The sequence below is a fragment of the Herpailurus yagouaroundi genome, unplaced genomic scaffold (assembly GCF_014898765.1).
Source record: "Herpailurus yagouaroundi ecotype Mexico unplaced genomic scaffold, PumYag 218, whole genome shotgun sequence".
In the NCBI taxonomy this organism is placed as follows: domain Eukaryota; kingdom Metazoa; phylum Chordata; class Mammalia; order Carnivora; family Felidae; genus Herpailurus; species Herpailurus yagouaroundi.
Window position 1 is genome coordinate 2,316,426 of NW_024412449.1, and position 18,008 is coordinate 2,334,433.

An 18,008-nucleotide genomic window follows, 5' to 3' on the forward strand; every position below is an offset into this window, starting at 1 on the left:
TGACTTAGAGGTACACAGAGGAACACACACACAGGTCCACAGCTCACAGAGGTATGCATACATGCACGTGCACACGCACACATACACCCACCCAGAGGTGACAGAGGTATACATACATACGCTTACCCCCCACACACGTGTAAATACACCTACAGAGGTCACAAGTGCACGGTTTTCTAGAGAGGGTAAGGCAGGTTTTCTAGTACACAGTGGAATCTTTTCATCTACCCAGCTGCTGCCCTTCAACTGCTAGGGGGAGCAGCCCCATCTGGCCAATGAACTCCCTCGGCAATTCATTTACGTGAAACAGATTCCAGGAGGCCATCTAAAGGCCCCACCAGTCTGTGGGCCCACACACCACACTTTGATAGTGTGAACGGCACGTGAACGGCTGTAAGCTGAGAACCACTCCCAACTAGGAGCCTGAGAGCCATCCACCTGCCGAGCAAAGACCTCCCCCACAACATTCAACCCCCTTCTCACCAAAGAGCTTCTGTAGGACTTGCCCGTCATATAAATCTTCAGCCAGGTCTTTCACAATGATTCTTTCTCCAACAAGCACGTCATTAATCCAGTCGATTAGTACCTACAGAGAGAGAGAGAGAATAAGAGAAGATTCGTAGGCCAGATTTCTTGGAAGATTAAAATCTAAATGCACTTCAGATTTTGAAAGCAGCAGAACAATCCCTGTGACTCAGTATGTGGACACAAGGCTGGGTGAGCCCTAGTGGCCCTGTTAATTTTCCGGGGTAAGTGCTTCTAGTTCTGGTGGCACCTGTGTCCCTGTTAATATCTTCTGGCCCCTTACCATTCCTTACCCCAATGGCAAGCTACATTCACACAGTGTTTGGGTGTGTGGCTCGTACCAGGCAAGGATATGGGCTTTTAGAGTTATACAAACTGGGGTTAGTTACCCACCAACTGATTTGTGTAGCTCTGTGATGTATGCACGTGTGTCTGTGCACCTCTGTCATCCACGGACCTCTCTGTGTGTGCCTCCGTGACCTATGAATCTAGGGCAGACTAGTTTCTGCTCTGAGCCTCTGATTCCCCACCTCTAAGATGAAGGAGGAAAATCTCTCCTGCTTTAGGTAGCAGAAAAGAATCACATACGTCAAGGACCGAATGTTCAATAAAGGTACGTCTAACTAATAAATAAAGTTCTCCCCCATTAGGACAGCTGGTCAGGTGGTTACTATCATCCCCATCTATCACCCCTCCTCCTATGTTCAGGAAGAGAAAGCAAACACAGAAGTGAATGTATCTGCCAGGGTCACGTTGCTAACCATGGACACAGACAGGAATTGAACTCCTATCCATTGGCCCTCTAAGGTACTGCTCTCCTCCTTATCTCCAAGCTACCTCGCGGTGGGCCAGTGCAGTCTCCTCTCCTCTCCTGTCGCTCTCCTGCCCTTGCCTGAGTGCCCTCAGCATGAAGCACTGAGCAGGGGCACAGCCGAGGTAGCTCATTTAGTTAATCTGCACAACACCCCTTCGAGGGAGGGTTCATTCACTTCATTTTTCAGATAAGGAAACTGCAGTTTGCAAAAGTCCACTGCCTTTTATCTTACATTTTTTTTTTCAGCTCATTTGTTTATGATGATATTATTTATGTACGGTAAAATTAACTAATGTTAAATACAGGTTGTTGAGTTTTGGTCATTGTACACAGTTGTGTAACCACCACCACAATCAAGATAAAAAGCAACTCCCTCGGTGAAAGAAGGTTCCTTTGGGCTTTGTGCTCAGTCCCCTCCCCTGAGGACAGGCCTCAGGCAACCACCACAATCTGGAAATACATGGAACCACAGGGAACATCACCTTTTGTGTTTGCATCAATAGATTGCCTTTATAACAGGGGTAGTAGCTGGGCTGGGTTTGCATACGTGGGTGGAGCCCGGGGTCTTCACAGAACATCATTCTACTCTTCTAGAATAGAAGCTTCCCTCCTCTCCCCTCCACTCCCTCCATCCAACACCCTCCCGTCTCTCCCCCATCCACCCACCCAGCGTTTATGAACATCTGCTCCAAGTCACTTTCTGTGCTGGATCCTGGGGGAACAATGATGAATAAAAGGGGGGGGGTCTTGAACCCTGAGAAGCTCACCATTTAGTGAAGACAGAGAAGTGTCTGAGTAGCGGTAAGCAGTCATCACATGGTGACTCTAAGGGGACAATCTGAAGCTGAAGAGGCAGCTAGAGCATGAGACCCCAAACACCATCCCCAGGAGCATGGGCTTCAGACTTCAGTTGACAGGAATCTATACAGAGGTTCTGAGCAGGAATATGATAGATCTCATTTACATTTTGAATGAGCCACTTTGGCATCCAGTGCCTTTTTGTCCTGTTTTGAGTTCAGCTTGGAGAAGCTAAAGAAGAAAAACACAGGACGGGAAATGCAAAGGGGGATGAAATGAACATTTTTCAGGGGGTGGTTACAAGCCAGCCCCTGTGCCAGGCACAATGTACAATATCTCATTCAATCTTATTTACTTCTGTTTGAATTCCATCTCCTCTACTCAGCTTTGACCATAAACAAACTACTGGCTTTTCTAAGACTCCTCTTCCTTATCTGTAAATGATGATAAGAAGTCCTATTTCACAGGATGTTGTTGAGGGTCTTTGAGGAAAGCAGTGGAAAGACCGTGTGAACTTTAAGATCCTGGCAAACGTGAGCTCCTTTGCACTAACTTCTCTGGCACTTACAATCAACACCATCTGTTGGGCAGTGGCCATGCCCCATTTTTGTTAAATCAGAGATGTCTACCTATGGGACCAGGAGCTGCCTGTAACTTTCTATTTCTTCTGTTGGGGCATGTGTGCTGCCTGCCTAGAGCAGGTGGTCTACAGGTGCCTGTTGAGTCTGGGAGGCAGCTGAGGCCCCTCCTAATTTCTTCTTACCTTCATCAGTTCCTGCAGTTTGGGGTCGCTGCGGGAGTTGGGGTCCACCATTGTTCGCACTTCATTCTCCTCTTTAAAAGGAAAAGGCAGTCAGTGGGTGGCTCCACTTGGAGGCGTTAGGCTAACCCAGAGAACAAGAGACCCAGTTACCCAGCATGGTGTCCTCCGGGTCCAGCTCGAAGGGGATCGGGCTGAGGGGCAGGTTGATGGCATTCATGCCCTCCTCCTGAAGCTCTGATACTGCAAAGAGAAGAAAGGCAGAGTCACACGGCAGCCCAGTGATGACAGGGAGGGGCTCCGTAGCACATGGTGTTTGAGATTGACATTAATAAAACTACTGAGGTTAGGTTACACCTGTTACTCAGCCTGCAATGGATTCCCTGCCTCTCCTCGCTGGAAGGACTGAGTTGTCTCCTGCATGTCCCCTCTTCCAACTATCACCTCACTCGCTTTCCTCAGAGAAAGAGGGAGGCCTCTGCCTGTTCCCAGACACGATCTCAGGGTACACGGAAGTGAGGTGGTCACTGAGGTCTTTCTTGGGTCTCTGCCTGTCATCTCCTACCCACCCCTCCTTTAAGGGTTGGCTGTCTGGTGCACAGTGGCCGCCCGGTACCTGCTTGGCTAAACGAGGTCACCAGGTCAAGTCTACTTTTATGTTGTAAGCCATTTCCAGCCAACTTCTCTATTTGTTTGGCTTCCCTAACTACTTTTCTGATTATCCTGCCTTCTCTTTTTACCCCATCCCACCCCAGCCACTGCTTGAGAATGCCTCAGGCCACCCTCCTTTGGGCTCTCGTCTTGTCTCTTTAGCTCTAATGAGTAGGGGACCATGGGGCCAGGCACCTCTCCTCCTAGGTCCATTCCCTCCACTGAACATCAAGAGCTCAACTGGATGGATGGCCAGAGAGTCCGTTTACAGTTTTCAAGTCCTAGAAACCTACAATTCCACTTTCCTCAAGGAAAACAAAAAGAGGTCAATGACCGCTAAAGACTTCCAGCTTGCTCCCCTCCATGCACCCACCCCCCAAATGACGCCTTCGTGAAAAACAAATTCCTACCACAAAACTACTGCATGATGGACACTTGCTGAGCCATGACCTTGGATAACCCTCCCCCTAAAATGAGTGCCTTCAGTCTCCTCACCCCTGTTTAGTGCCAGTTTGGGTAATTCCTTTTTACCAATTAAGCACAGAAAGACCATTTTCTCTGAAAGCGTTGGTCACCAAAAGGCTCTCAAAGAGCTAATATGGCAGCTGCAATCAACCTTAATAAAAGCAATGTCCCATCTTTCCATTTTATTATTTTTTTTATTGACTCTGGCCTCCCTGACTGCCAGCATATACTTGCAAGAACTCTTAAGCACAAGGCAGCCACTTACAAAGAGTTCTTTCATATTAGCAAACTCACTGATGTTTGCAGTTGGACGGGGAACGAGATTGCCTAACAAAGAGCGTGAAACACACTCTACCCTAAAGAGACACAACTTGCATTATGAAGCTGGTATTTAGTCCCGTCGCGGTGGGCTCTTGACATTCATACGGGATATCAGCCAGTCACCATCTTGAATTTGCAAATTCAGACACCCACCACTCTCTATAATTACCCCCCCCCCAAAAATAGAACTGAAAAATAGAAGCCACACCTTCAAGGCTAAAATGATTCTAATAAGTATAGGATTGCATTTGCTTTCTAGTGAAAAACAATGGACTCCTATAATTTCATTAGAGTCCTAGGTTTCTTCTAATAGTCCTCCTAAGACTAGTAGTTTGTTTTCTTTTCCAGGCTGTTTCTCACAAAGAAGCAAGATTTCCACTACTGAACAAGCACTGCTGTGCAAGCATTGGGCAGTGGAAGTCGAGTCATGCTTAAATGGGGGAGCGAGACTGGGCATACTGGCCGGTGAAGACAACAGCTCCTGCCCCGGGCCTCTCTACCTACATTCTCCCTAAGGTCTGTACTGTCAATGGTAGCTACCAACCACATGCAAATATACACATTTACCTGAGTTAAAACTTCAGTTTCTTAGTTGTACCTATCACGTTGCAAGCACTCAATGGCCCACGTGTGGCAGGCTAGTGGCCACTGCCAGGCTGGACACCACAGATGTAGCTTTTCATCATTATAGGAGATTCAATTGGATGGTGTTATCTTAGTTGACCCCAAATGCTGATGATGTCCACATTTAAATCTCTAGAATGGGCCTGACCCTGAATTCCAGACTTACTTGATGTCTCCTCTTTTGTCTATTAATAGGTCTCAAGCGTATATATCCCAAACATAATGATTGTCAACACTCTCACCTCCACCGTAACAACCCTAAAACAAGACTGTCACTCCCCTGTTCTTCTCTTCTTCAGTAAATGGCACCGCCACTTATACAACGGTTTACACCAAAATCCAAACAAATCACCCTTAACTTCTCTTCCTTCCTCATGCTTTGCATCGAATGCATTGGCAAGTTTCGTGGGCTCCACCTCTACACTAGGATCCAATGCCACCCACTTCTCATCATCTACACCACCCCATCCTGGTTCAGGCCACCCTCAGCTTTCACCTGGACAACCAGAGCCACCTTCTAAGTGGTCTACTGCTTTCTGATGCATTTTCCGCACCCCTGTCTACTTCCCAGAGCATAGTCAGAATGGTCTATAAAGATGTAAATAGCATGATACATTCTTCTGCTTTAAGCCCTCCCTTGGCCTCTCATCATACTCAGAATAAGGCTCCGACTCCTTACTAACACTTGCAAGGCCCTCTGATTAGCCCCTAGCCTCCCTCTCATGTTTTATTTTCTTCAGAGGACTCATCACAATCTTAAATAATAATTATTCATATGTCTGTTGTCTGTCCCCCACCTAGAGAAAAGACTAGCACTTTTTCTCTTTTGTTCACTGTTAGATCCCCAAATAGGAGCCTGAGTGCCTAGGCTGAAATCCATGTTCTACTAGCTATGTGACCTTGGGCAAGTTCATTAACCTCCTGTACCTCAGTTTCCCCATCTGCAAATTGGGGGTGATAATATTACCTACCTCCTAGGGTTGTTGAGAAGGTTAAATGGGTTTACATTAAGCATTTAGAAGCGTGCCTGGTACCTGGTAAGAACTGCATAAATGCATGCTATTATGCTATAATTATTATTATTACTTAAGACAATACCTCATGCAGAGTAAGCCCTCAAGAACTATTAGTTGAGTAAATGAATAACCAAAACTGTTAAGACCACCGTTCAACTGCACAGGTTATGAATTGAGCCAGAATTTGCCAAATTAGTATACAGGATGCAAAGAAAGATTCCAGCTTATTCTCAGGGGGAAAAAAGTGTGTGTGTGTGTGTGTGTATACACACATACATATATATATATATATATATATAATTTTGGCCTGATCCTGTGTGCACATGTGTGTGCATATGTGTGTGCTTATATTTTGTAAGGAGAGAAAAGCCACATCTGTTCCAAGACTGTTGTATGGCGAGAGCCAATTTATGAATATAGGGATATTTACACCTCTAAAATGCAACTAGAAATGTACTATTTGTGGCAAGGACTCCTCAAGGTGGGTCTCAACAGGATCTTTTTTTATGTGTACATCATAAAAATGTTTTCAGATGAAAAATCCCCAGTCCGAAACACTCCCCTCTGCCCTGCCTCTTTAATTCACTCAACAGAGACATAACAAACCCTACAAGAAAGGCTGAGATATGTTTGCAATTGGAAATGTTTTTTTTTTTTCAGGAAATGATTTGGTACAGGAACATCATTCCCATCCCATTAACTGCTGACTCTGAGCCAACTGTTTGTAAAAGTGAATATGCAAACTGCCCCGTTCAGGCCTGGCCCCCGCCCCATGGGGCCGCATTAGTGGCCACTTTCCCAAAACAGCCCGCCTGCTTTGGAGGCTTCATTTCTATTAAACCAAAGCAGGACCCAGCAGAAGCCCCTCGCCAATCCCCGCGCTCTGAAAGAGAAAAGAGCTGCAATTGAATTTTCTCGGCACAGAATATGAATATGATGTTTATCCCTTCAACCTCCTCTAACAATCTAAAACTAGGTCTGAGTGTGCAGCCCTCCGTGTCTCGAGGCGCCATTAGTCATAACTTAATAAACAGATTAAATGCCCAGCTGAAGGTCGAGCTTGGGAAAGCAGGGTGATTGCTTCAACTCCTGAAGCGCTCACCATCAGAAAGGGGGCTTTGGCTTTTCCGGGAAACGCAGGCTCTCTCTGGGTCTAGTTGTGCAGCAGAAATAGGGCAAGGATGGGCTCTGGAGTTTGAAAGAGCAGGATTTGAATCCTACTTCTATTTTTGTCAGCTGGGCGACCTTGAAATTTAGCTTCCCTGAAATTCAGTATCAAACAACTCTCTATAAAACAACGCTGGAGCTGACACTGCTGGTTTCCTTGCTAATATTTATTTTACTCTTTTTCCCTGCTGAAAGAACCTTCGTTTTGTTCCAGTGTGTACACTTCTCCCTCCTAAGTTCTAGGGGAGATCCTGATTGGTTTAAGCTAATCATGATAATCTTAATTCTCTTGGTAGTGACTGACTCAAGCACTGTCATGTGATACGATGAGTTGTGAGAGGAAATTTCTAGAAGCTTCTAACAATAGTTTTCCTCCATTTTAAAGAGGGGTCCAAAGAAGAGAGGGTATCTTTCTCCTTCTAATCACTGTTGTATGAGGATGCTATGCCTGGCTTTGCTGCAGCCATTTTGTAGTCACGAGGTGAGCTAGCCCAAGTCCAAAGAAGAAACTAATATACTCAGATTGGCAGAGAAAAAAAGAAAGAAAGGGGTTTCTTGTTGATGCTGTTTAGCCTACATCCCTGGAACCACTCTAGCTTTATGTGTCTTGTTATAAGAAATATAATAAGCTCCTTTATTGTTTAAACTAGTTGAGTTGGCATTTTCTGGGGCTTGGAGCTCCAACTCCCTAATTAATACACAGGACACCAGGATTATAAAGTTGATAGAGGAATAGTGTAGGGCGACACAATGAATGGTCATTTTCCTTTCCTTTTTTTCCATGAGAAGCAGAATAGCTGCAGGCATCTCTTATACTTCAGAACGCACAAAGGGATTCAAAGAACACCACGGGGAGAACAAGTATGGAGAAAAGGACAGAGGTTTCTACAAGTACAAAAGGGTCCATTTAGGCAAAGCCAGTAATTTCATTCGTTCAACCAACAAACGTTACTAGGCACCTCTCCTGAAGCAGACCTTGAGCCAGCATTGGGAATATAGGTTTGGGGATTTGACGTGGATCTGCCTCAGTCTGCACATGGGTGGTGGGAGGGGCAGACGCATAACCACAACATGCAGGATGCCTCGCAGAGGGGTGAGGGATGTGGGACTACAGCGCTGTGAGAGCTCAGGCAGACCAAGGGTAACTTTGGGTGGAAGACTGGGAAGGATTCCTAGAGAGGGGGAATTTGAGCTGGACTTTGAAAAATATATATTTTCATTTGGCACAGACGACCCCCAAAAGGCACATCTCGTGTAAAACACATAAAGGTGTGTAAAAAAAAAAAGGGGGGGGTAGGTGTTGAGAGTAATGATTACATCTGAGCACTGGGAATGTGGGGGCACAGAGGGGGAAAGAAGGGAAGGAACAGAAGAACAAATTAGGTAGGTGGGGTCCCGAGTGTCAAGGGTCATGAATTCATCTACTTAGCACTCTCTGGACCATGCTCCCTGTTTTGTCCCTACAGACAAAACAACAACCAAACCAAACCAAAAATACCAAGATGGGGGGCGGGGGGGTGGGGACAAGCGAATAGCTAGGATGTTCTCTCTCCTTCAGTGCAAGTGGGCACCAGTGAGACATTTAGGCTGCTCTAGATCCTTATCAGGACTCTGATGATTAATCTCTGGTCCTTCTGAAAGCTACTAAAGTTCCCTTCATTTCTAAAAGGATCAAGGTCTCCCACAAAAGTTCTTGGCAGCAACAGACAAGTAATTTGACAACGGTCTGCTCAACAAGTCCCAACAGTTTTGTCTATGTGAAAAATCAACCCGAAAGAACATCTATCAGAAAACTATGGCTACCATCATACTTAATGGTGGGAAATTGGATGCTTGCCCCCTAAGACTGGGAACAAGGTAAAGACGTTTCCTTCCACCACGGCTATTCAAAACCATACTAAAAATCCTAGTCCGTACCATAACACAAGTAAAGGAAATAAAAGGTATAGAACTTGAGAACAAAGAAATAAAACTGTGTTTGCAGATGACATGATTATCTATGCAGAAAACAACAAAGAATTGACCAAAACAAACAGAACAAAAACCCCAAGCCCCTAGAACCAGTAAACAATTATAGCAAGGTTGCAGATACAAGGTAAATATATAAGTCAACTGCCTTCCCATAAACCAGCAATGAATGTTTGGAATTTAAAATTAAAAACACAGTATTATTTATAGCAGCACCACAAAATACAACACTTGGGTATAAATCTGACAAACACATATTGAACTGACATGCAGAAAATGATAAAACTCTTATGTAAGAAACCAAAGAAGATTTAGATAAATGAAGAGATACTAAGTATTCATGAATTACAAGATTTGATATGGCTAAGGTGTTGATTCTTCCCAACTTCCTCTATAGATTAAATGCAATCCCACGCAAAATCACAGCAAGCTATTTTGTGACTATCAACAAACTGATTCTTAAGTTTACACAGAAAAACAAAAGACCCAGAATAGCCGACACAATATTAAAGAAAAATGGCAAATGTGGAACACTGACACTACCAAACTTTAAGACTTAAAATAAAGCTATAGTAATCAATGCAGTGTAGAATTGGCAAAAGAGCAGACACATAGATCAATGGAACAGAATAGAGAACACAGAAATAGATCTACACAAACACATTCAACTGATCTTTGACAAAGGAGCAAAGGCGATTCAATGCAGAATGGATAATCTTGTCAACATACGGTATGAGAACAACTGAACATCCATATGTAAAAAAATGAATCTAGACACAAACCATACACTTTCTGCAAACTTTCACTCAAAATGATCATGGTCTAAGAACAAAACACAATACTATAAAATTTCTAGAAAAAAAATAGAAAAATCCATATGACGTAGGGTTTGGCAATAAGTTTTAACATCCCACACAAAAGGATAATCCGTGAGAGAAAAATTCATAATCTGGATTTCATTAAAATCTCTACTCTGCAAAAGATACTATTAAGAGAATGAAAAAGCAAGCCATAGACTGAGAGAAAGCATTTGCAAAACATCTAAAAAACTTTAAAAATGAAGAAAACGAACCAACTACACAATGGGCCGATCTAATCAGACATGTCACCAAAGAAGGGGTACAAATGGCATAAGCATATGAAAAGAGGTTCAACATCATTTGCCATGAGGGAATGACAAAACAATGAGATACTGCCACATTTATTAGAATGGTTAAAATCCCCAAAACTTAACAGTACCAAATGCTGACAAGGATGTGGAGGAACAAGAACCCCTGTCCATTGCTGGTGGGAATGGCAAATGATAGCGCCATCTTGGAAGACTGTGTGATAGCTTCTTAGAAGCTGGAGTTTCACCCTATAATCCAGTGGTCATGTTCCTAGTATTCACTTGATTTGAAAACATATATTAATACAAAAGTATGTATTTGAAGATTTATAGCAATTTTATTCATAATTGCCAAAAATTTGAAGCAAACATGACATACTTCAATAGACAATTGTATCAGTTGTGGTATACCCATATGGTGAAATATCATTCAGTGATTTAAAAAAAAATGAGTAATAAAGCCATGAAGAGACATGGAAGAACCTTACAATTCCTAAGTCGAGGAGGCTAGTCTGAAAAGGCTACACAATGTATGATTCCACTCCTATGACATTCAGAAAAGGGAAAACCATGGAGACAAGATGAATGAAAAGATGAATGATCAACGAATGAAAAGATCAATGGTTGCTGGGGGTTTGGGAGAAGGTTTGAACAGGCAAAGTACGGAACATGTTTAAGGAGATGAAACTCTTCTGTCTGATCCTGTAGTGACAGATACATGATTTTGTGCATTTATCAAATCCACAGAACTTCAAAGCCCTGGGAGTAAACCTAAATGTAGGCAAATTTCAAAAAATTGTTTAGGAGGTTGGGGGATCTGAGGGTGGAACGTAGACCATGATGATAGAATTAAACAGTATTACAAATGCATGAGACAATCTCACTGAAAGGGGTTAGGGAGATGGGCTGACCTAAGCATTGTTGGAAATGAGTGGTGTCTGGGAAACCACAGTCAAAAGGAACTGCCCATGAGAACGTACTCTAGTTGATAAAGTTATTTCCCAGGGATGTGCAGGTCAACAATTCTGATACTGCCATACACGCACGCTGGAACTGAACAACTAAGTAAATGGATGGTGGATGGTAGGAGCCAGGTCCCTCCCTGTTGGAGTAGGAGGTTACAGATGAGCAGGGGCAAAGAGTAGAAGGATCCTTGTGGCAATGGATGAGAGGATGAGGGGTGGAGGTGTCAGTAAGCATTCATGTTTAGCTTAATCTAGATCCTGATGGTTACATATGGAAATACCGAGAGGAATGATTATCGTTGACCCTTGAACAACACAGGTTTGAACTGTGTGGCTCCACTTTTATGCACTGTTTTTTGAATTGACAGCAAAAGCCACAAGGCATTTATTTACAAGTGTCCACTCCAGTCTCCACCAGATCAAAGGGTGCGGCCCAGAGTCATACCTCTACCCTCTGAATGGCTGGGGATGCCTCCTAAGGCTGCTAGAAGCCCCCAACGGCCCTAGGCCTGGGCAGGGCTGCAGATCACCCATGTGCCAACAAGGAGGTCGGTCCAGTGCCTGTGGCTGGCAGGCAGGAGGCTGGGCTGATGGAGAAGAACATTCCCAGAGGGCAGGGATGACAGCACTATGCGTGTAACCCCGTGCCCATGGCACTCATGCACCCTGAATCCTTCAGGTTCCAGGGCTGTGCTGGGCTGGCTGCAGACCTCGGAGAGACCCTATTGGTCAGAGTAGGTACTCCTCCTCTCTGGCAGCGCCCAGCCCTTTGGCCTCATGGGTAGCCACAGCTGCCAAAGGCCACAGGCCGGTGGTACACCTCCAGGTAGATGGAGCAGCTGTAGCATGCCTCCGGGCTGCTGTCACCCCCCATGGGTGTGCCTGGTGGCTGCCACTGCTCAGCTGAGGCCACTAGGCTGCAAAGCATTGCCATCTTGGGCCAGGCCCACTACTGCCTCCCCTGTCCCTCTCCCAGCCTATATGTGGATTTTTTTTTTCAATAAATATACCTAGAGTACTGTAAATATATTTTCTCTTTCTTATGATTTTCTTAACATTTTCTTGGGGTACCTGGGTGGCTCAGTTGGTTGAGCAGCCGACTCTTGATTTCAGTTCAGGTCATGATATCACGGTCATTAGATCAAGCCCTGTGTCTGGCTCTGTGATGACAGCAGAAGTCTGCTTGGGATTCATTCATTCTCTCTCTCTCCCTTCCTCTCTCTCTCTTTCTCTGTCTCTCCCTTCCTCCCTCCCTCCCTCTCTCTCTGCCCTTCCACTGCTCACATGAGCATGGTTCTTTCTCTCAAAATAAACAAACATCTTACAATTTTTTTCTTGAGGCGCCTGGGTGGCTCAGTCGGTTAAGTGTCTGACTCTTGGTTTTGGCTCAGGTCATGATCTCATGGTTGGTGAGTTCAAGGCCCACAACAGGCTCTATGCTGACAGTGCACAGCCTGCTTGGGATTCTCTCTCCCCTCTCTCTCTGTCCCTACCCCACTGGTGCTCTCTCCCTCTCTGAAAATAAATAAACTTAAAAAAAATTAGAAAGCCATTTTCTTTTCTCTAGCTGACTTTACTGTAAGAATACAGTATATAACACATATATAGAATATGTGTTGACTGTTATTGGTAAGGCTTCAGTCAACCATAGGCTATCAGTAGTTAGATTTTGGGGGAGTCAAAAGTTATACACAGATTTTCTTGATTGTGAGGGGGTCAGTGCCCTTCAGCCCCTGCATTGTTCAAGGGTCAGCTGTACATACATGGGTTAATGTACACACATACATGTTCTTGCTCTGTCAGCCGAGAAGTCCTAAAAGTAATGACATTCCAGTAACAGTGAATATACCTAGCACCAGATCTTGGTTTTTTTCTGGTACGATTCTCCAACAAAAGGAACCAGAGCTCATTGAAAAGATGGTTGATTCTAGGAGTGGAAAAGGAATCTGCAAGATGAGTCTGGAGCCAGCAAGGAAAGAACCTGGAACAATTTGAGCAGCAAAATAAAGTAAGTGATATTGGATTATAACGCCATGCAAGTAAATATCCACAAATCCATACTGATGTAAATGACTGAATAAATTAATAGATGATGGGCAAGAGGAGAGAAATCTCCCTTATAGAATTCCCAATAATTTATGTAGATCGTGTGTCCTCAAAGAAGGGGAGGCAGAGCCCCTGACCCCTTCAACGTGGGCCTTCCTTCCAGAGAGTACAATATGGAAAGGGGGAAAAGAGTTACTTTACAGTGCAGAAACCTGACAAACACTAGCTAAGCCAGGTGATCAAGGTCAACATCACAGTCATAAATCATGGGATTTGATGTGATGTGATGAAAATAGCATTTACCTCTGTGTTCTTCCTTTCCAAACCCATGACCCCAGCCTAATCAGGAGAAAAACATTAGATTTCAATAGATGAGCTCCTAAAATACGCTTGATCAGTACTGCTCAAAACTGTCAAGGTGATCAAAACAGCTTGAGAAATAATCACAGCCAAGAGGAGCCTAAGGAGACATGATGGCTACATGTAATGTGGGGTCCTGGATGGGATCCTGGAACAGATAAGTAATTAGATAAAAACTAAAGATAAATTATATACTTTAGTTAATAACATATCAATACTGGTTCACGAATTTTAAATGTACCCCACTAACGTAAGATGTTAATAAGATGAGAAAGTGGGTGTCAGCTATAGGGGAATTCTTTGTACTACCTTGGTAATTTTTCTACAAACCTAAAATTACCGTAAAAATAACCTATTAAAAAATCAATCCAAATTTGCTATTTTCCCAACCAAATACAGTGTTCACTAGGGGGAAATCCATGATATTATGGGACACATATGCTTCCTTTCATCACCAATGAGACAGTGGTAATTTATCCAATAGTAGCTACGCCCTACAGAAGCATTTATACAGGGGACAAAGCACAAAGACCACTTCAAAGCCCTACAAGTGCAAGAGCTACTCATTCCCAAGTGAGAACCTAAGTTTCCAGGAAGAAAGTACATAGTTTATGTGTTTGTTTCCAGGGCTGAGATGAGAGGACAAAGCTTCCTCAGTACTTAAGGATGCCTGGCAAGGTCATTTCTGCCTTCCCACTAGTACAACCATCACTAAAGTACATTGGTCTCCTTAATGATTTTAATGATTTTCTCTGGAACTGCTCTGGAAGTTACCTTTATCCATGGCCCCTGATGGGGGTTTGTTTTTACACCATGGGCTTTTGTATTAGTTTTCCATTGCTGTAGTAACAAATGACCACACCCTCGGTGGCTTGAAACAACACAGATTTATCCTTGTGGTTCTATAAGATACCAGTCCAACATGGGTCTCTCTGGGCCAAAATCAAGGCATTGGGAGGGCCGTGTTCCTTTCTGGAGGCTCTAGGGGATGATCTATTTTCTGGCCTTTTCAAGCTTCTAGAGGCCACTTGCATCCCTTGGCTTACGGCCTGCTTCCTCCATTTTCAAAGCCAGCAATGGGGGCCACATCCTTCTCACACTGCATGACTTGGCGCCTCCTTCCGCCTCCCTCTTCCACTTTTAAGTACCCTGTGATTACACCAGGTCCATCTGAAAAATCCGGGACAGTCTCCCTATTTTAGGGCTCATTAGCCACCAAAATTCTACCTGCACCCTTAATTACCCTTTGCCACATAAGGAAACATATTCACAGATTCTAGAAATTAGGTTATGGCCATCTTTGGGGGGACTATTATTCTGCCTATAACAGCTTTCTTGGTTAAGGGGACAGGTTCTGTTCTCCATACTCACCCTTGGGTACAACATATGGGTTCACTTTCCCTCTGTGTGAGATTGCCAAAAGAAAATGCAGAATTCCAAACCTTTCCATCCCAGCCCTTAAACCAGAGGAGTTTTATTACTTTCAGCTAAAAGGATACTTGTTTCAGCAGTCATAATATAAAGCATCAGGCAAACATGGGAGCCAGCTCATGGTGGCCTCAGCAGACTGTCAGGGTCTCAACACACTCCCCTCTACTTGACACAGCTATTTAGTCACCACAGTCTGAAATCCAGCCCTTGGAGCACAGCCAGAAAAGGGAACTTAGAGGCTGGTGTTGTGATGGGGGCTGACAGGGAGATCTATAGTCTTTATGAGTCTTATAGTTTCCACCATAGTCTTTGTTTTGGTCAGTTTTATAGTCTCTGCAGAATTGGAAGTCTGCCAAGCAAATGGACCCTGGACATTTATTCATTGTTCAGTCAAGCACGTGATTCAGCTGCCTTCCAATTACTAACAAACAAGGAGGGAGATGGATGCACCATTGGCTGGCTTTGGGCGGTCAAAGCCATCTGAACTGAAACACTGGTGGAGGTCTCAAGTAAGTCATGGGAATGGAAACACTGCACAGGCACAGAGGGTCCAGGGGAACAATACATCATTGTTCCTTGTCTTTTGCCATGCTACGTTCTGTTTGGTCTTTAGATAGAGAACCAGAACCATTTCCTTGGTTTTAAAGGAAACCTACTCCTACTTAAGCAGAAGGTGGTATGGATGTGCCAGCCTGGGAGCTGATAAAGAAAACCTCCAAGCCATTTTGCATGTGTGTGCTCCTGTGAGCATCCATACACCTTAAGCACTTACAACAGCCTGGAGGAGACCAAAGAACTTGACCTGGCATATTGCCTAATTACATGTAAAGTGTGGGTACAATGAACAACCCTGGACAGCCAGTGCAGGACCAGCACCACTATGATCTCTTCCATTTCTAAACAGGTGAGGGCATCTCTGGTGTAGATAAATAATTACTTCTCTTCTAGGGTCAGTAGGTTCCTGAAGGGCAGTTGCCTTCAGTGGTTCTCAGAGCCCAACAAAGAGCCAGGCATGCAGTAAGCATTCAGTACGTGCTGGGAGGGTGCTTTAGTTGGGGAAGGGAGGGGAAAGACATATATACAACCTGCAATGCGATATGGTTACAGGCCCCCATGTGGTTTGGAACCAAGTCCTGAGGGCAGAGTGCCCTTTCAGAATGGAGGGAGTAACAGAGGAGAGTGTGGGAGACCCAGCGGCCATGGGAGGGCCCGGAGAGCCCCAGGACACATCACAGCCTGTGTGCCCCACTTGCATTCACCTTTGTGTGCCAAGTTTCCTTTCCTCATTTCATTCTCTGTGGCTCTTGGACCTTCATGTCTATAACTTTCTTCTTCAGGAATACTGAACAGCCAATCATCTGTTTTTGCAGTAGCTCTCAATGCTGCTTAAAAAGCGTCACATCAATACTAGTCCACTTGAATTCCCACGTGGTGGCCTCTGTGGAAAGGAGCTCTGGGTGTGGCCAGTGAGTGAACAAGGCATTGTTGTGTCCTGACTGGACTGATTCTCTGGGGGGGCTCATTCTGGATTGGTCTGCACGTCAGTCAGTGGTTTATCCTGAGGGGTTTCGTGGAAACTCTCAAATGAACAATGATGCTGACTGGGAGAGAACGCACCCAATTGCACCGCACTTCCTTCGTACCGGGCATGGAGATGTGGCCCCCCCTTTTATTTTTTTACATATATTAACACATTTAATCTTCCTAACAATCCAATGGGTAGCTACTATTATGATCCCTATTATACAGATGAAGACAGTGAGACCCATAGAAGTTATGGAACTTGACCCCAGGCCACACAGCTAGAAAGTGGAACCCAGCTGATCCCGGGCTAGCTGGCTGCAGAGTTTACATCCTTAACACGATACTTTGTCCCAGTTACATAATGGCTTTTATTTATTTTTTTTATATGAGAACGTCTAGAACATGGTCACTTCTGCGTTCCCACATAGTTTCACGGGGCATCATCTTGCATACACTAAGCCCTACAAGGGTGTCTGGTCACTCTACGGAAACTCAGCCTCGGTGAAAATAGATTCAAAAGGAGGTGGCATATGAGCATTATTTTTGTTTTGTTTGAAATAACGGGTTGATTTATTTCTGGCTATAAAAGAAAAACAGGCTCATTTAAGAAACTTTGCAAATATAAAACAAGTAAGAGAGCAAATAATCCTACTGCTCAGAGATAAACCCTGTTAACACATTACATTTTCTTACAGCTTTTTTGTTTTACACACACGCGCGCGCGCACACACACACACACACTGCACATAGTTCTATAACCTGTTTTTATCATATCACATAATCTCATTATCTTTCCTTATTCCATCAAAAATATCACTTTAGGGGCACCTGAGTGGTTCAGTTGTTTGGGCGTCCAACTTCAGCTCAGGTCACGATCTCATGGGTTGTGAGTTCGAGCCCAATATCAGATTCGCTGCTGTCAGTGCAATGCTCGCTTCGGATCCCCTGTCTGCCTCTCTTTCTGTCCCTCCCTGCTCATACTCTCTTTCTCTCAAAAATAAATGCACATCAAACAATATATCATTTTAAACAGTGTTCTCAATTTCTATCGAAGGTCCACACACACGTTACTTAATCGTTCCATAACTGTCGGACATTTAGGTGGTTTCCAACTGTGGGGAGCGGCGGCTGAGTTGGGAAGGTTGAGTCATTTGCCAGCTATGAAGGGTGAGCGGGCCTCCTCAGGCCACGGGACGAGCAAGCATAGAGTGTGGTGCCCTTGGGATGCTAGATGCGCGGCCCCCTGTGAGTCCGGGCACAAGCTAGTCTCTCTTTCATGGGTGAGGAAGCTAAAGTTCAGAAGAGTTTAGGAGATGTGCCTGAAAAGTTTCCTAGAAAATGATTTGAAGAGTTAGTCATCTCCTTTCCCCGGTGTCTCAGTTTAGAGTCTCTTGAGAGCAGAAAGGAACCTCAGAGAAAGGGAGCGAGGGAGGCAAGGAGAGCAACACAGAGTCACAGGGATGAA

The 18,008-nt window shown here is 44.4% G+C and overlaps 1 protein-coding gene across 6 annotated transcripts in view; it reads right to left on the reverse strand.

Annotated features, from left to right (window-relative positions):
* PARVA (parvin alpha) overlaps nucleotides 1-18,008 on the reverse strand; it is a 193,785-nt gene that overhangs the window by 88,878 nt on the left and 86,899 nt on the right. For all 6 annotated transcript variants that reach the window (XR_005785079.1, XR_005785078.1, XR_005785077.1 and 3 more), the window contains exons 2-4: nucleotides 3,051-3,140; nucleotides 2,901-2,971; nucleotides 484-586 (exon numbers count right to left, since the gene is read on the reverse strand). Coding sequence is in view for 3 of the 6 variants with exons in the window: in XM_040456841.1 (XP_040312775.1) it covers nucleotides 484-586; nucleotides 2,901-2,971; nucleotides 3,051-3,140 (264 nt within the window). In the remaining 3 variants the exon portion in view is untranslated. The remainder of the gene's footprint in view (nucleotides 1-483; nucleotides 587-2,900; nucleotides 2,972-3,050; nucleotides 3,141-18,008) is intronic.